Below are 18,690 nucleotides of genomic sequence, written 5' to 3'. Positions count from 1 at the left end.
GACCATTCTAATTTCTATTCCACTCCATTCTACTTTCAATTCCGATTGTGGTTGCGAACCAAACCCCCCTAAATCCTAATCCTACAAAAAGATGAAGGCAAGATATCATGGATGATATTTTTTTTTCCCCTTTCTTCATATACATTTTATGAAATGCATGGGATGAAATTTGGTGCAATATTTTTCACCCTTAATCCCTTCCTAATAATTAAATGAGCCTTTAAAACCCTCCTTAAATCCAGCCCATGTCACAACTATGACATTTTCTTCCCCTCCATTAGATCCTCTTTTCTTTATCATACAAAATCTTAACCATCCTTTCACCCTCCACCTGATCAATCCAAAAAAAGAGGAATGAGACAATCCTATATTTCCATTTATCACCCCTCTATATCATTGGATTGAATTCTCTCACCTAATGTTATCTCTCCCTCTTTTTATCTCATCCATTCAAAGAAACACAATTTCCCCTAATCCTAGCCGCACATCTCCATGATCCTCTCTCTCTCTCTCTCTAGCTAATAAGAGCTCGTTAATAGATTATATATTATTGTGTTATAACAATCTGTTAGATACAAATAATAGCCATTACTATTTGACTCTAAATAAAATATTGTTTCCTTTCAAAATTACAAGTTTTATAATAACTAAAAGAGATTGTGCGGTTTCAAAAATAATATTTTTTTGTGCCATGAGTGATTGAAAAAGTTATAACAATAACTATTTTGATACTAAAAAATTTGAAAAGATGCTTTTTGAGAACATAATAACAATCGGAACAATACCATAATTGCACCCAACTTAAAATGTTGCTGTTTTATGGTTGCATTAAAAACTGAGAAAATGTCACCAGGTCACTTTATATTAACACTCCTTATACAACTTGCACTTTCTTTCAGAAGCTGAACCATGTGAATCTAACAAAGAAACAGATATATGGCCTTAACTACTTGAAATTTCTGCACAAAGAGGAACCAACCTATGAGGCAGCTTCAGAAACATGGCATCTTCTCTGTATCAAAAAATAGAGAAGTTCTGGAATGAATCAAGACTTGTATCAAATGACGCACCAAGATTAAGAGTGTCACCACTGTTGATCTGCCTAGAGCAAGTTGCTATGTATTCCAGTGTACCCAAGGACTCAGGCTGTGCAGTCATGGAAAAATAAACACAAATCATATTAGCTGACTTCAATTACTGAATCTGAAGTTGAACAATAAGCAGAGGAAACTATTTGAGAACATTATTGGTACCCAGTAGATGTCCACTCTCCCAAAATCACTGTTGCGTAAAGCTTCTATTTGAGGCTCTGAACTTTTTATTGATTCTTTATTAGCATTATCCTGGGCATTGGGCTGCAAGCCCGCCGCAGGTTCTGGAATTGCATCACTGTTTGTGTGGATCTGCCGATTGGTCGCAGGTTCTTGACAAACATGATCTGCTGATGCATGCCCCACCCGAGTGCCTAGCTGCAAAATTACAGTTAATGAACTAGTTTAATCTTTGCTTCACTATGAATAATAACAAAAATATTCTAGTTTGGGGAAGCAAGACAATTACCATATCATTAAGTCCCATTGAATTTGAACCGATACATGTAGGCATAAGAGCATCTTTGGATGAAGCTGGATCATTATTGTTAGGAGTGATCTTATGAAATGGAAACGCATGACGTGTTTCTTCAGCATCCCAAATGGATGAACGGGGCACCTGTGTGGACTGATTTGTGGTTTGATGACAGGCAACAAGGGAAGCAAGAGCAGCATCAAATGAATCACAGGTAATTGGATTCTGCTGAAGACTTGAGTTCTTCTGTGCAGGCAATGGATGGCAAAAGTTTGCATCTGAAGTTGGTGATGCTTCAGATAGCAGAGCTCCAACGCTTATGTTACATTGACAATCAGCCCATGAAAGCACGTCACTTTTACCAAGATTTTCCTTCTCCATAAAAACAAAAGAATAAGTTGAAGATACAGTCAGTAAAGATACAAAATAGCAAAAAAAAAAAATATTTGGTTAATAAATCAGAGGAGATTAGTTAAGTACCACCGCTTGAACTGATTTATCCAACACAAGGGCTGCAACAGGGACTTGGTTTAATGAGTTATCAGTATCCACTGGCTCATTTTCCATGCTTGATACAGGATACGGAGGCGCTTTCGCCTCAGTTATATTCATAGGCAAAATTTCTTTAGTCTGTAAATTGTCTTCAGAATGGAGAGGAGTCAGATGTATCCCACCAGTTGTTGGCTCGGAATTGGAAAACCAGCCATATCTTGAAAAAGAATATCCAAGTCATACCTTTTAGCTAAGTAGCTGATTGTAATCATGAATGAGAAGAGCAACACAACCAGCACAAATGTATGAGGTATACCTCAAACGGAAAATGGCAGGTTTACCAATGGAAGCATACACAGCAGCTGCAGTGGTATCAGAATCTTTTATTGTCCATCTTCGGTGACTGGCTAGAGTGTCTATCTGTGCGTTGTATGGAAAGAGCATTAGCTCTCCTGATGCAAATTTTGAACTGCCCCACTTGACATTAAGGTGCTTCACCACTGATGATATTTTCTTTCGAGTTGTTATAATAAGTTCCAGGTAAGGGTTATGTTGACCCTGTGATATTATCAAGAATGCAGGTCATGGTATATAATAAGCGTAGGTTTAGCCACAAGTTATTAGTCACAATTATCTTTTTACTCCTCGTAAAGCAGCGTGAAAATTGTCATTGATATACTATTCGGGTTTTGATCTCACCTGCTCCACCCCTTTTCTAGTAACTTCATCTATTGGAAAGAGCTGCATCTTAAGCTTCTCACTGCATTGTAGACATTGTTTTGATGCAAGCCTAGAACTTCCAGGTGTTGTTTCCTGGAGGCTAGTCTGCATAACCTTGGTTTGCAGAGGGGATGGTTGTTCTGGAGAATTTTTTTCCCCTGAAAACAAAAGTAATTTAGAATTTCAAAAAAATACAAAAGAAAACGAAAAAAAACCAAGGTTTACAAACCAGCTCAGCAAGACTCTTCTATTGATAGTGTTTAATTCTTAAGTCTACTTGGATGTCCGAGAAACAAAAGCATTACATGTATGCAATATATTGTTGGTTATATGCTTCCATGTTTAAGCTATGATATGAGCCCAGAGTTAATTAATATGCGATTGTTGAAGAATTCAAAATGGGAGTACTTCAACAAATACCAACGAAATGATGCAGGTTAGTTTTTCAAGCTTATATAAGATACAATACAATGCCATGAAATTACCCGTTGTTTTCTGCCGCTGCTTGGCAGTTTTTGTAGTAACGGATTTGGTGCAGCCAAGTCCGTTTTTCCTATGCGCCCCTATAGTTGTTTTAGGCTGTTTCCCACCAGTCATCATGGTAACTCAGTCACCCTAGGATCACACCCTTCACGTGAATCCCACCACTGGATCTTATAAATAAAATTTTTGCGAACAGCTATCAGCTTTGAATCTGCATTGACATAAGCTGTCACTAGTAAGTTCAGACAAAACTGCTGCATGGATAATTCAGTACTTTTTCTCTGGATTATAAAGTAAGGTTCCTTCTATTAAAATAGTTAGAAACATAGATTTCAGCACTTACATGAAATAGCAAAATATTTATTGTTCCTGAATCCAAAGATATACGATATTATAACCACAATGTTACCTGACAATGGTCGAAAGTTGCAAAGAATCAGTTCATCTATTTCAGTAAAACACTATCCAATAATCAGTAGGGTTGATGATTTATCTGAATACTCATGCTTAAGATTGGATCCATGCAGAATGTGACAATATTTATGTATCACAGTGCATGTGTCCAAACAATATCTATGTATGAACATTTGACATCTCCATGCCATAATTAGATACAATATCAGTCGCCACATGCATCCATACAAGATCAATGTTTTCTGGCCAAAGACGCTTGTTTCAAATCAGTAGACTCGAAGCTGTAGAAGTCCTGTCAATCGGCTGAGTGAGGACTGAACCCAGAAAAGATTAACAGACAAATGCGATAATTTTAGATATGCAATAAAATTAGTGGCAGAAGAGTTTGAATCTGGTGCTCAAACTGAACTATCTGCTTCAATTTTTTAAAAAATCTAATTTCTACTCATGGACGGTAGATTTTAGCAAAAATTAACTAATCCCAGCAGATAATTTCCATGATCAATTACTGATTTCAGCAAAATCAACTATCTAGCTTGAATTTGCATCTGCATCCAGAAGAACAATTAAATAGTTACTACAAAAACCACTACTCTGCTGTAACAATTTAAATCCACTGTCTTGACTTAAGTTCAGTCAACAATAGAGTTTTTTTTTGAACTAGAAAAATGAAACAGAAAGATATAAATAGATGGAATAGGATTGGTTCAACAAGTTAGAATTCAACCTCTAACCAAATTCTAATTCCAAAACTATTATGGAACTGCATGACAAGATGGATTTAATTTGTTCTAGCCATCATTTTATTCAACATCAATAAAATTATTTAAAAAAATTGAAGTTGTATCGAACTTAAATAGACAGGAGAATCCCCCCTTAGAAGATATCATCTCTAAGTATAAAGTTCTCCTGATGCTAACCAAGGATAGGGAGGCCAACATAGGTTATTGAGTTCAATGAGGACTTTTTAACTCACGAAACAATCACTACTAGGAAACCCGCTTGGTTCGTGGGAAGAATTTCTTACTAGATTGTTTTTCTAGGAAGTTGACACATGGATATATGATGCCTGGGAACGTGGTTTTTGCAAGTTTGGTTGACCATGAAAAAGTGGCACATTCCAAAATGGCTTATATTTGGTTGAGCATCTACTTTCCTTAGACAGTTGTATAAATACTAGTTATGCCCTTAATAAAGGAAAAGATCTTACTCATTCTATCTAAAAACTTATGGTCGTTTTTGGACAAAAAATTACACCAATTCCCAGCCCATGCGACTTTTCCATGTTCCATATGGGTTTTTCTTTTCCATATATGGGAATCTTATTTTCATTAGGAAGTTACTTTTCCATCTCTCTTCTTTGAAAACTCCAACCAAACATAAGGCATTTCTCCATTTTTCCATTGACCACACTCCTCCCCTCCTCTTCCCATGAACCAAACGAATCCTAAGATTACAAAATTTGGAGTTTACTGTAACCTCATATCATGAAAAACCTATACCATTACAAAATATAATTCTAATGATCAAGGACTTCCATATTCAACTTATAAATAGAATAACACCTTTTATAAGGGGAACATAAGAAGACTACTATATACTATCTGACTCCTAAGATGAGCCTCTTTGTCAAGCAATCTCTTTTAAGGTATCATCTTTCGCTTTAATTGCAAAGCCAAATTTTGACTCTAATATAGTGGTTCAAACAACTTAAAAGAAAATCCCCAGAATCAGAAATTATTTTATACCTAAACTATATCAAATAGCATAAGTTTGATGGGTTTGGGCCTGTCATTTTTGCCCTGATGGAAAAATAATAAGTTCACATGCCTGATCTCTATTTGTCATTATTATATGCATGGGTATAATTACAACTATGCAAAAATGATTAACAGAGCTAGGAAAACATGGAAGTGATCACTCACAATATTTATATTCTCTGCCTTACCATCTTCGTAATATGGAATTTGGCCCATTCATTTCCATGCTAGTAATGCCAAGATCATCGCTCTCTCCTATACATGCACAAGCAGACATATAGATATACCTGTCTCCTATCCAAGGTTTGAAAACTAACAGTACCATGGAATGTATCATGGTACATATTCTATTTTATCATCCAGTATTGACAAACCATGAGTAGATATGAGCATGTATACATGCTTGGTACACTCCCATACCATAGTATTTCAAACCATGCTCAAGAGTCATAAAACTAACCGAGCCAAAAACCTCACTAGACCTGACCCTAATTGGTTAGGTTTGGGTCAAAGGTTTTTTAGTTCAAGGCAAGCATAGCTCTCTTTTTTTTTGACCCAAACTTAAATGGGTTCAATAAGGGTCGCAGCTTTGACACACAACTCGTGAGGATAGACTTCTAAGTTTGTTTCTGATCAAGTCATACCCTTGGAATAAGGAATTTGAGAGTAGTTGGTCTATTTATAATATTATGTCTACTTCATCTTGGCACTAAGGCCGCTAAGAATTGCAACGATTGGATCAAACAAGTTGGGCTGGGTTTATTTTTGTTTGGGTCATGCTGGGTATAATAGGTTATGGGTCAAGTAAGTCAGGTCGACTCCTTGTGGTCAACTCACGGATGGTTATGGGTCAAAGGATCCTAACCCGATATTTGGTCTGATTGAGTATAGCTCAAGGTTTCATGAGTATATTCTCCTAAGTTGACCTAAACCAAGCCCAACTCAACCCATTGCCAACCATATAAATTATCTATTATTAATTACCTTTTCGCCCGAAGAGCTATCAACAGAGGCGCAACTTATACGAGCTATTGAGATGTTTCAGTTAAATGAAATGACCTATCATAAATGACATTACAAAAGTATTTGCTTGGTTTTAGTATTTTTAAGCTATTTGTATTTGGTTTTAGTATTTTTATTTGATGTCGATAATGGAAATATAAAAGAAAATTCTTATTTCGTTGTATTAAGATCCCATTGTATCTCATAGTATATGCACCACATGTTAACAGAGATAGAAGGAGAATGTGTGGGAGCAAGGTTCTCAGTTTCAGCCAAAACCAATTTATTTCAGCAAAAATAGATCCATTTTGGTAAAGACTGATCTGGGAGTAATCAAAATTGTTAATTTCTGCCAATTTGGATTTTAATTAAGACTGACTAAAACAACTTTTTCCTTTTTGAATTGGTTTAACAAGCAAATATTTTTATACTGTATAAAACTCAAATATTACTCGAAAGTTTACAAGTTCAGTTACCTTAACTAAGCTATATTATTAGTTTATTATGGTCAGTTAGATGCAAGGCATCGATACGTTTATGTGATGTGCCTTTACGTTACACACGAAGGCAACATTAAAAGATGCATGTGCTTTTTTGATTTGAAAATAAGCCGTTTTAGGAGGTAGGAATCTTTTATTAGTTCTGAGAATTTTAGGAACTAACTATTAGTGCCACCTCAATGTCCTTCACTTTTCTTCTTCTAATTATTGGAAAAATATTGAATAAGTATATGTAATTAATTTTTTACTCTTTTGTACTTGTTATGTCAGTTAACAAGTAGTATTGTTATTGATATTGAATACATTAGTACATTCCTTTGGCATGCTTAATGATTAAGCCTCATAAAGTTCTCGGCATAAAACTACATACGCTACATAAACTATAATTTTGTATAGCTCAAAACACAATAAGATTATGCAAAATTACTTGATTTCTTTTAGTTTTTTCTTCTTTCACATATTTTTGCATTTTTTTCTTCTTCAACCGAGGCTTCAAAATCCAGAAAAAAACTACCAAAACTACCAAAATTTCCAAAACTAAAACTATGCCGAGGGCACAAAAATCGAGTGTAAAAACCTTGAATCTGTTATTCGTGTCCTCTATGTAAAATAATTATTTTGTATGCCCTCAAAGAAAGAGAAATGATATGGTATATCTAGGTGGACCAAAACTTTCTATCCACCCACCTATTTCCTTGCTAGTTAATTATCCACTATCCCCTATCTATTGCACTCATAACCAATTGTTAGCATTCCTATTTTTATATAGCAACTGGATGAGGATCCAATGGGAAACGAGATAGGTTAACCAATAGTACTAATCCACCCTAGCTTACCATACCATTTATTCTCAAATCAAATCACCATGCCATTAATTTGATCTTGTGAAAGCGGTCGTAGATTTCCCCCCACACGCCCTTTAGGGAAAAGAACCCGTTTCAAGCCAAAACCAGAAAATGTTTATAATCCCTTAAAACCACTTTGATTCATCCAAGACTACACTGGCACTCTCACCTCAATAACTAATATTACGTGGACACATGATACAAGTGTCAAGTATCCATGTATGTCTAACTTTATATCTTATAAAAGCAGGGCATGGAGACATGCATGTATCTTATATATGTATAACTTCATTTTGATGTTTACATACAATGAATAATGAGATAGAACTATGCTCTTTAATTTAAAAATTTGATAAAATGGTTGCTAATAGTTATGTTAGACTTAATAACTTCCATATAGATGTTGCAAAGGTAGACCATAGACATGTATTGATGATGGCACCATAAGTAAGTGGAATTCATGAGCAAAGAGGGTCATGAAATATCCCAAGTGTCCAAGTGTCTACAAATCAAAAAAATCACAGTTTGGAGTGTCTAGATAACATTGTTGATACCTCCACCCTGACTTTGCTAACAACCGTTTCAATCCCTAGCTCCCTACAACCAACAATCCTGAGACACTATGGAACATTGGCCTTCCAAATCAATCTCTCTTCTTGATCTGGCAAAAAAAAAATCACTAAAGCCACACAAGGTAAAATAAATATTCATTTACTAATATTTTGTTTCAATATTGGTATGCCTTCTTTTTCCCTCAGTCATATTTATGTGTGTCTCTGTGTGTGTGTGTGTATTTCTTGTTACACTCCTTGCACTATCTTTGCTTTCCAAAAACTTTTATGTTTTTCTTCATTTATCGTGCTTAATGTGTAGTTCCCTTCTTATTATGAACATTAAAGGAAATTGGACATTAATCCCATGAAACTTTTATGTAGGTTAGAACACCTACTTCAAAGTCTCACCATGCACTCATGCCACTCCCAATTCAAAAAACTGAGAGTTGGATCAAATCTAAATAAGAAAAGTCAAACTTTAATTGGATAAGAAGTTCTTTAGGGGGGGAATCTAGTATTTCCACATGGAAGTATTCTACAATAAACCCAAGTACTTCCATTCATTTGCTTCCAAGTGCCCTCCAATCAATCGAATCAATAGAGATGATTTAGCAACTAGGAAATCTCACCTAAAAGGGCAGCCACTCAGCTGGTCAGAAGCTTTTTGTTGCTCCTTTGTCCATCACACGGCATTGTGTGAGTCCAACAATAGCAACAGGAAAGCTCCACATTAGCTGAATGACTTTTTCAAATGAGCTATCTGGATTATGCAAGCATTGTTCTTGGATCAAATGAGAGGGAATAAGTTTCATGCATAAATTTGAAATGTTCATGGCTATTGTACTTGCTGTCCTGAAAGCTAATTGACCAGATTTCAGAGCACAAGCTAGATATGGAGGTAAAAGACTCATCGTGATAGAGGGTGAATAGATGCTAGAGTTAAGAATAGATGGTAGGTTATGATACCAATAGACTAATCGGGAACATGGTGGTTTAATTAGAGATACAGAATCAATTGCATGGTTTTTGCTTGAAAACCTAAACAGATGTCCATCAAATCTAGCAGAAATCCATTGGATCTAGGGTTTTTCACAACCATGAGATTCAATGAAAGGCCATAAGCAATGAGAATTCATGGCCTTTGTTGCTTGTTCATCATGGACGTGCAATCACCCCAACATCAGCTTCTTTTCACTTCCATCTTGATGTCGTCAAGAAGCGTGGATCAAACCAGTGCTTCAACAAATAATTATCTTTTGGACTCCTAATCTTGAGCCACGCAAAAGCCATCAACGATTTCAAAAGAAAAAGATTTAAACACAGCAGCATCACACAAACGAAATAATCTCCTGAAATTCGTCATGTTTTAACAATCAGAACGATCAAAAGATAGTAAAGATCCAACATTTCGAACTTAAAATAAAAAAAAAATACACCGGCAAACAAGTAATATATTAAAAGAAAGCACTGGCAATCACCGACGAGAACCCTAAGTCAAATCTCAGCACGAAAAAGATCAAAAGAAAAAAAAAGTGCAACTTCTGCTCTTATCCGCTGGATTTTGGGGCAAATAACCCTAAATTCAAGAAAAAGATCGATTCCTCACCTTGAAGTCCCAAGGGAGGAGCGATCGCTGCCACGACCTCCTCCGGGCGAATCTTAGGGTTTGGCTCGTGGAGCGAAAGAAGACGGTGAAACAAGAACAAGATCGGAGCTCATAATGAAGGATTCTTGCGAAGGAAAGAGGATATTTATTTTGGGACTCTGGAGCTTTATCTGTCTTTCCTCTCTGGGAGTCGAAGGGCGGAGAGTTACCGCCCTTTCCCCCGAAACCCGGCGTTTTAAAACGAACTACATACAGTGTACCTTCCGGATACGAGGTAACCCCTGTTTTAAACGGTCCAGATGGAGCTAAAGCAGCCAGTTGGAGCCATCAAATGATCAGAGTTGACGGCTGGGCGTTTCGTCCGCATCGGAACAGCGTGCTGCGGTACTCTTCCACCTAAGGCCTTGGTGGATCCGCTGCAGGATTACGTAACACGCTATATCCAAGTATGGATAGTCGTTATATCCTTCGTGCGAAAGAAGATTCACCTTTCTTTTGCACATCCACCGTTGGATCATCCGCTGATCGCTTTGAGAGCTGTGCAGGCAGATGCGTGATAGAATTTGAAGCGCATTGAGAGCCGTGCAGTGTGTAATCCTTCTATCTCTTTCGAAAGATACAACCCCTATACGGTACCTTCCTCTCCCCTTTGAGAAATTATACCCAGGTGCATCACGTCAGCGGTGCACCATGCTAGTGGGATTTCACCACGTGGCCAGGCACGCCATGTGGCGAGCATGGAGACTGGAGAGGGCGTGGGGTCGTGCCTTTGGTGATCGGCTCCACCGTCGCCCTCCTCCTCTTCCTGACAAGTCTCTCTTACCCCGATCTCGCTTGCCCTCCTCCCATCCTCCTTCCTCTCCTCCCCCTCCGCCTCCAACCCCTTTGTCGCCTTCTACACCCCTGTCTTCGTCGAGTCCGAGCTTCGGCCCGCCCCGCCTCACCTTCCTCGTCTCCGGCTCCGTCGGTGACCGCCACTCATGAAGCGCGCCCTCCTCACCGTCTGCCATCCTGCCAGCTACTGCGTCATCCATCTCGATCTCGAGGCCCCCCTCGTCGAGCGCCAGGACCTCCACGACTTCATCGCCCGCCACCCATCTTCTCCGCCGTCGGCAAGCTTAAGATGATCACAAAAGCTAATCTTGTCAACTACCACGGACGCTCTGTTGGAGTTTTAATTAAAAATAAATAAATTTTTTTATCCCCTAAATTTTACTTGTTTTAAAATTTTAATTTTAATTTAAAAAATTAAATTTTTTTAGTCTCCTGTCAAAAGCTACTGTCGAGAAGTTGCTATATTGTTATCCTATAATAGTATTATAAAAAAATAATTTACTAAAATAAATTTAGAAGATTAAAAGAGCATGCCTGCATCGAGGTATGTGATATATACTACGTACGAGTTTACAACGTTCTCATCCCCAAGGTACAACAATCTGATTCTCCATCCTCCTCTCACGAGCACGATCGTGAAAAATAGAAAGCAAAAAATTTAAAAAGTGGAAGAACTCTGTTTATGGAAGAAACTCTTGAAAAACAGAGTATTAGTAAAAAAAAAGAGAAAAAAAAATTTGAATTGGATAAAATTAATATTTCGAAAAGAGTCACAACTTTTCTGACGGCATCTTTTTTAAAATATTTAAAACAACTAAAATTTAGAAGATAAAAAAATTATTTTTTAATTATAACGAAGGTTTGCCGTACTGGTATCAGATACATACCGATGTCATATTAGCATAGTGTCAATACAATACGAAATTTTTTTGACGTACCGAGGATCGATACCGTTCGGTACCGAATCAGCATGTTACGGTATGTCCGATATCGTTCGGTACCGAAACAGTATGTTACGGTACGTCTGATACTGTTTGGTACCATTCGGTATGGCATACTATAATTAAAACTCCAACACCTATTATGGCCGCCAATACCCTTCATGCGGCGCCATCCTCGAAGAAGGCCGCGGGACGGTAATGAAGGAGACATGGGAGGGGTGGCTAGGACTTTCCGATCAGAAAGAGGGGAGCAGGCGAGACGCTTCACCCTCTCCTCCTTTAACTTATGCTAATATGGCATGCCTAGCCACGTGGCGAAGTTCCATTAGCATGGTGTACCGCTGATGTGGTGCACCTAGCGTAGGGTATAAGTTTTCCTCCCCTCCACGCTCATTCGGACCCAGGACAAGGCGGAAGTGGCACGTCACGTCTCAGCTAACAACGAGAAGCCTGGGCTGGCCGTCTTCGGGAAATAGAGTTAATACCGCACGGGTGAAAAGCTTTGGGCCACCAGTGGCGCACACGAAAAGTCATGTACTTTGCAGGCACGCAGCCCATAGATTTGACATTAACGTATAGCTTTGTCTACTACGAATACGGAAACACTGACCACATTTTACTCAAGAAATTTGCTTCTCAAAAACTTTTGCATATGCAATATTATGAATCCTACCAATGTTCTCATTAAATTAATTGGAGGTGCTATAGACTATAAAGAAGTTCAGAATACAGCCGTCAGCCGCTATAAAGCAAGGAATTTCAAAGCTTTCAATTTGATGACGCTCATAAAGGTTATAATTTTTACAAGGGCAACAACAATGAAGTCTTCTCCTTTCAATTTGACATTTACAGAACTTCCGAAATCGACTGTAATAGGCAAATTAATTCCAAAGCCATTTGATCCAACTGTGAGACCATTGTTCCCCTGTGCCATTTCCAAGAACAAAGAAATTCCAGAAACATTGAGCACGACCATTAACATAAGCCAAAAAAAAAAAAAAAAACAACCATGAGGGTGAGATCATGTTGCATGCCAGTACATCCTGAAGATAAATGGCAGAGAGCATGGACAGCAATAAAGAGAGAGAGAGGAAAATACAGTAATTTGAGCTTCGGTTATCTCTGCTCAAAGCCGACTTTGATGAATGTAGGAGGATGTAATAGATGGCAGGCAAGTTTAACTGAATAGGTCATATACGGCCAGCCAATCACCTAAAAGGTATTGCCGATGCTGAAGAAAAATAACATGCTTGCCCGATGGATAATGTAATAACTTCATCTGTACAGAAGATAGTAGTCTACTGAATAACACATTCACATGATCTCTCACCTCCAAGTCCAAATTCATCATCTGATGAGCCAGCATCACTGAAAAAATAAGCAACATTAGAAGCACAGTTAGTTCGCATATAATTGCATAACTACAGGAAGTTATGTAACGCAGTAGGTGGTTTGTGCATTAGAAACTGAAAAGATCTAACTTTTGATCATCATTTATGCAAGACAATAGGACATTGCAGACTTTGGACATCTATCTTTAGCTTAAGAAAGCAGAAGTCTGTGTTCGAGTGAAAGACTTCCAGACTTCAAAGGTCAAAGCAGACACAACAATCATCAACAAATCAAGTATCTCAATTATTTCAGATTTTGAGACAGTTTTAAAATAAGCAAGTACAGAGCTTTAAAGGTTGAAGGAAAAATAAAAGACACAGAATCTATTATCTACAGAAAATATCATAAAAAATAAAATCAATAATGCCTATCTCATAAGGGAAAGTTCCTGTTCCCTCTTTCAAGTAACCCACCACTGCCAGGCTTAAGTGCTAAGAACATCCATCTTAAGTTAGTAATTCAGGAAACCATTTAGCAAATAAGTGCACACAGTGTTACAATTCCTACTAAGAAGCAAGACACATTTTATAGATACTAAAAACTACTAAATAGGGCTCAACCCATAAAGAATAAATGCCGTGAAGGAACATGACAAAAAAACTACAACATGATGATATTATATTAGTGTCTACTAGTACACATGCATGTGAAGCCCATAAAAGAAAATTATGATGAGGGAGGAAAGAGAAGCAAAATAAGTGGAGTGGCTGGAGACATTGGTAAGAGTATGTGGGGGTGTGATATGGGAAGGAGAGGTTGAGAGTTTAGAGAGAATGGGGAGCCACTTTTCATGGATTTTCTTCCCTGGTTATGTTAGGAAAGAATTTTAGATCAATTGATTAATAGGCAGTTAGGCATATCCTAAAAAACCTCCAAATTAATTAGGATATGTAAAGAAGCTGGGTGTAGCCGGGACAGCTGGGGGCTAGAGAGAGGTGGGAAGGGAAGGTAGTTACACAGGATTTGATGTCAGAGGAAGAATGACCGGTGAAAATGATGCTTCCACTATACAAAATGGCAGCTTGTTCAAAATTGTTACTAAAACCTGCCACTATAAAAAATTCTGTTTAAGTAAGATTTAGTTAGAAAAAGCTAATGGCAAAGTTGGAAGAAATACTGAGAAACCACGCAAAGACCCAACTTTGCTCTTTTTAATGGAGTATATAGACAAAAGCATAGACTGTTCGACAATACCAACCAACTTCAATTGCAGGTTTTATTAGGAAATCATATTTCAGTTAAGCACTTAACACTTCAAAGGTCTTGTTATTTTCATTCAGCAATGAAGCAGTTGCTCCCATTGATTTTACATTATGCACATACAAGCTCTCTTTAAGTATAGACACATGCTAACATGTCAGTGTTTTAGAGAGTTGTCATGTTGGATTCTTCAAGTCATCTTGAGATGGCCCCATGTAACATTTCTGTTCAAATTTAGAAAATAAAAATTATATGTACAATAAATTGTTTTCAACTACCAAAAAGCTACTAAGCATGACGCATAAACAACAAACTTTATTAAGCATCGGGTATTGTCATGAATAAATTTGATTTTGTGATCAAGCATCTAGGTTGCATTTAAAAGGTATGCTTCATATTTGAGGTCACTTGATCAAATCACATTGAATTTGAGGTCAGAACCATGTAGGCTGTATCTTCAAACTTGTGATCAAACATTTATTTTTAATCGTAAGTAAATGCATGATGCACAAACAAATAGATGCTAAAGGCAGCAGATGAATCAAAAATCCAATCGTCCATGCACAAAAGTCGAAGCACAGAGTAAGCTTTTACCAGCAATTTTATGTACAAACAAGGCCAGCAACAGGGAACCTTTATTTTGCAAAGAAAATTAGGAGCAAAATTAGTTGTGGACATGTGTTTGGAGCTCATCATAACAATTATAGATAATAATCACTACAGTCGTATTCTGTTTCTTTCTGAATAATGAAAACAACATCTATGTTGTAAGAAATATGGAATAAATTAATTTATATTTTCCATCAAAACTACCTGGGTTCAAATTCTCTTATCTCAACAAGCTCCAGTCCAGATGCATCCATCCACTGCACTTTCCTCCTTTCACTGCAAGCACACACAGAAGTTGGCACCTCTTGCAAAGAGTCATGTGCATCATCAGCTTCACCAACTAACATAGAACAACTTGTTGATGGCTTCTTGAGGCTACTTCTAAGACATGTCTTCCTCTCACTCTCATCAATAGCATCACAAATGCTACAAAGCCTGCCAGTGTCCGAAGCAGAAGAGGAATCTGCCAGTGTTTCAGGCTGGTGAATGGGACCCACTTTAGGAGGGCATGGTCCATCCTTTCCTGCAGATGCGCGGCCAAAACAAATGAAGCGAGCGCATCTGCAGGAAACTCGGCTTTTTCTGGAAGCCAGCTGAAGATCAGGGTCAACTTCTTCTTCCACCAACTGGTACTGGTTCCAGGGTGAAACTCTCATGGGTTTTTCTTCGTTTCTTCGGCCCAGAAGCAAAAGAGCAAGTCCTTTGCTATACCCTGTAGCTGAAGATGAGAAAAATCCTCCTCCTTCCACAGCCAATAGCATTGCTACTGCTCATCTGGGTGACATAAGAAGATTTCTTAAAAAAAAATTGGTAGCTTTTTGTCTCCTCTTCTATCAAAAAAAGACATAAGAAATTTTCTTTAATAACCTAGTTAGGTTGAAGATGCAGCTTACTAAATTTTTAGATCAGGGCAATACCGGCACTCATTGCCCATAATGCAGGCAATCAAACGAAAGAATGGGCAAGAAATTTTAACAATTGTACACTTTTTTTTTAGTATTACATTTCTACATTCAAAATTTTAAGGTAAGAATGCATTTGTTAGTGGTGAGGTTCTTACAATAAACCTGGTTGAATTGATCATGAGCAAGAAGCTGTCTTAGAAAAGTTCCTTTAATGAGCATGAAGGTTGTTACACATCACCATATAGCATATCATCTGCCAATCAAAGCCATAATAGAGTTCCAAAATAAGATCTTAATTTTGCTAAAAATCACTTGTCGGAATTTGCATGCAAGGCAAACCAGTTAAATCGTGTGTGCTCTTGTTTGAGACTTAAATTAGAGTGGATCAAAAAGGATCACCATGAGCCTAGTTTGTAATATAGATTTTTGGGACTTAGAAACCATAAAACTTTATTATTCTAGATCACTTGATGGACTTGGTCACGACCAATGGTAACAAGTAAGGACTGTGACTCACAGTAAAGTTCCGGATGTAACAACGAGCATTCAACATCGTCATAGCATCGGAACACTTACATAGAAAATTAAAGTTCGCCCAGATAGCAGATTATGTAAAACATTTTTGAGCTAATTACGTGAAGTGAAAAGATGTTTAGATCGAAACAGAACAGCGAGCAAAGTTTACTGAATGAGAAGCTAGACCTCAAATCCATACATTCAATGGCAGCTCAAATAAATCAAACAAATAGGATACAGGAAATAAACGAAGAATCCATCGGATAACTACCAGAAGCAGTAGGGGTAAAAACCTCGAATTTCGACACAAATTGATAAAACTAACATTACAACCGCAATAGATCTAACCAAAAAAAAAAAAAGCCTTTTTCGTCTGTGGAAGAATTACTCAAAAAACGAGCTGCATTCTGCTAACTAGCGTGTTCTCAGACCAATCCTGGTCTCATTTCGGCCTTCCATCCGATCACCACAGACTACGGCCTTTGAGGAGCCTGTTTCTCATAAAATTACGAGAATAATGATAAAAAATTCGGAAAAAAAACATGAAATTCATTCATTAGGGTAACCTCGAAGAGATCTCCTGATCGGGAGAGGCGAGACTAGATGCGGCGAGCCTGTTGGGTTTCCCCAGAGGAGCTCCGGCGGGAGTTGTCGCCGCCCGGATCCAGAAACATGGCGACGAGCGAAAAGAGGAGACGCGACCCGACGAGATAAAGGAGATCAAAAGGTCCCCACAAACTACCATACGCGCCGGATCGGCGAGTTTTTGCTCTCCTTCGCGGTTGGTTGCGGCGCTCCTTTTCCTTTGGAATCCCACGGCTCGCGGGCTTCTTCGCATTTCGATCTTTGATCATCGCACTGGGCCGCATAAAATGAACGGTATGTGATGACGGTCTTCTAATATTTTATCCATCGAATACGTAGTATAAAACAACAGAAAGATCAATGCCTTCTTTCACAGCGTGATGGTGATAATAATGGAGAAAGCAATTGTTTTTGTCGGCTTTCATACGAATCCCTCCGTCTTTCGTAACAACAGAAAGCTAAAAGGACAAGCAAAGATGTAACGATGGGATGGGATTCTCCGATCTTGATCGTACGGCGGTACTTGGTGAACGACATATGCCGGTGGAAGTGGTTATCGGCGGTCGAGATTTTCTATTGGTTGCGTGTCGCGCAAGGGATGGGGCCATCCGATCCGCCGAGGGCCGAACCTTTCAGGTGGTCCAAGATCTGGTGGTCCATCCTGATCCCACCACCTCAGCAACAATGATAAGGGTTACTTTTTAATCATTTGAGGTTAAGGAACGCCTTTTCTTCAGCATGTTGTACATTATTTTATTCCAAGACCTGCGCCCAATGGCGTTTAAATTTATTGATTTAGGATTGGTTCATTTTCTTGACATTTTGTTTAAGTTGTTAGGTATTACTGAAGAGATGTATTTAGGAGACGCAATGGGGCCGGATTGAGTGAGATGCGGATTGGGTTAGATGCTGGTTGAGTCAAAATTCATCAATCAAAATCTAACCTATTTATTAAACATGTCAAAATTTTAAATAAGTGTCCAACCTTTTTTATTAAACATGTAAGCTGGTCCGACCTGTATAAGCTATTTATTAAACAGGTTAAATGGATTTAAACAAGTTAAGCAGGCCAGGTTTAATAGGTTGTAAATAAATTAAGCATGTTTCAAATAAGTTAAACAGGTTTTAAACAGATTAAATAAGTTGGGTCATAATCCGATCCAATTATTAAACGGGTCAAAAGTTAAACCTGAGCCCAACTTGTTTAATAAACATATTTAGATGGATTGACTCATTTACGATCTAAACTCATTTATGTCAGACCCAAACCTGTTTAAAGTGGGTCGTTCACAAATATAGTTGACGGATCGGATCATAAATTGCCACCTTTAGATATATCGCACTATAGTGCTCGCAGTTAGCATTAGGGACATAATAGCTGATAATTGAGGAATCATTTCTTGGTTAAAATAGGTGGTGAATGAATGGAAATGTTGGACATGCTATGTAAAACGGACACATAGGCTGCCCGGTCAGCTCATATTTTGGGTTCACTTGGACTTGTAATGGTCCAATTCAATAGGATTTAAAATTTGATTCTAAAATCTAGACCCAATGTAATGCACTTTTGGATTAAGATTTCTTCTTTTTTGTTTTTTAAGATGGTATTGGAGACTTAAAGTCAAATCTCGTCCTTATTGGAGACTTAAAAGCATAGATTGGTTGCTGTGGCTCGACGTACTCCTATTCACAAGTTGAGCGGGCCGCCCAGCCCGCTCGGGCCCAAAACGTTTTGGACAAGCTTGGGCCTGGATAAGCCCATGGGC

At 38.0% G+C, this 18,690-nt stretch overlaps 2 protein-coding genes across 16 annotated transcripts; both read right to left on the bottom strand.

Annotated features, from left to right (window-relative positions):
* Positions 1-801: 801 nt before the first annotated feature.
* LOC103704772 (TSL-kinase interacting protein 1) lies at positions 802-10,360 on the bottom strand. Of its 8 annotated transcripts, none has more exons than XM_088708056.2 (10): positions 9,943-10,360; positions 3,605-3,670; positions 3,264-3,472; positions 2,758-2,936; positions 2,375-2,616; positions 2,047-2,275; positions 1,561-1,941; positions 1,254-1,469; positions 1,071-1,146; positions 802-959 (listed from the first exon to the last, which is right to left on the bottom strand). In XM_088708056.2, the coding sequence occupies exons 3-10, from the start codon at positions 3,376-3,378 to the stop codon at positions 943-945; spliced, it is 1,455 nt and encodes a 484-aa protein (XP_088564182.2). In that variant the 5' UTR covers positions 3,379-3,472; positions 3,605-3,670; positions 9,943-10,360; the 3' UTR covers positions 802-942. The 8 variants fall into 8 exon arrangements, with proteins under 8 accessions (XP_088564182.2, XP_088564181.2, XP_038986389.3 ...); XM_088708055.2 differs by adding an exon at positions 8,337-8,443 and having other exon boundaries at positions 802-1,146; positions 3,264-3,487; positions 9,943-10,357; XM_039130461.3 differs by adding an exon at positions 8,337-8,443 and having other exon boundaries at positions 802-1,146; positions 9,943-10,357.
* A 2,102-nt stretch (positions 10,361-12,462) lies between these two features.
* LOC103704798 (uncharacterized) lies at positions 12,463-17,114 on the bottom strand. 8 transcript variants are annotated; one of them, XM_088708052.2, is made up of 5 exons: positions 16,906-17,020; positions 16,728-16,830; positions 15,979-16,076; positions 15,123-15,748; positions 12,463-13,085 (listed from the first exon to the last, which is right to left on the bottom strand). In XM_088708052.2, the coding sequence occupies exons 4-5, from the start codon at positions 15,677-15,679 to the stop codon at positions 13,016-13,018; spliced, it is 627 nt and encodes a 208-aa protein (XP_088564178.2). In that variant the 5' UTR covers positions 15,680-15,748; positions 15,979-16,076; positions 16,728-16,830; positions 16,906-17,020; the 3' UTR covers positions 12,463-13,015. The 8 variants fall into 8 exon arrangements, with proteins under 8 accessions (XP_088564178.2, XP_038986387.3, XP_088564176.2 ...); XM_039130459.3 differs by having other exon boundaries at positions 15,123-15,692; XM_088708050.2 differs by lacking the exon at positions 16,728-16,830 and having other exon boundaries at positions 16,906-17,037.
* Positions 17,115-18,690: the final 1,576 nt, after the last annotated feature.

The sequence above is a fragment of the Phoenix dactylifera genome, chromosome 12 (genome assembly GCF_051530095.1).
Source record: "Phoenix dactylifera cultivar Ajwa chromosome 12, Ajwa_hap1_PhDact_Kaust_v1.1, whole genome shotgun sequence".
NCBI lineage: Eukaryota > Viridiplantae > Streptophyta > Magnoliopsida > Arecales > Arecaceae > Phoenix > Phoenix dactylifera.
Note: the sequence above shows the minus strand (reverse complement) of the source record. Positions and strands in the feature narration are given on the sequence as shown.

Bases quoted from the DNA above. Each gene is read 5' to 3' on its own strand.
- LOC103704772 (XM_088708055.2), bottom strand. From the start codon at position 3,378: ATGATGACTGGTGGGAAACAGCCTAAAACAACTATAGGGGCGCATAGG. The intron at 1,942-2,046 runs GTACTTAACTAA...GTTTTTATGGAG, and splicing joins ATAAATCAGTTCAAGCGGTG to AAGGAAAATCTTGGTAAAAG. The intron at 1,470-1,560 runs GTAATTGTCTTG...GTAATTTTGCAG, and splicing joins CAATGGGACTTAATGATATG to CTAGGCACTCGGGTGGGGCA.
- LOC103704798 (XM_008788261.5), bottom strand. From the start codon at position 15,679: ATGCTATTGGCTGTGGAAGGAGGAGGATTTTTCTCATCTTCAGCTACA. The intron at 13,086-15,122 runs GTAGTTTTGATG...TTATTTTTTCAG, and splicing joins ATAAGAGAATTTGAACCCAG to TGATGCTGGCTCATCAGATG.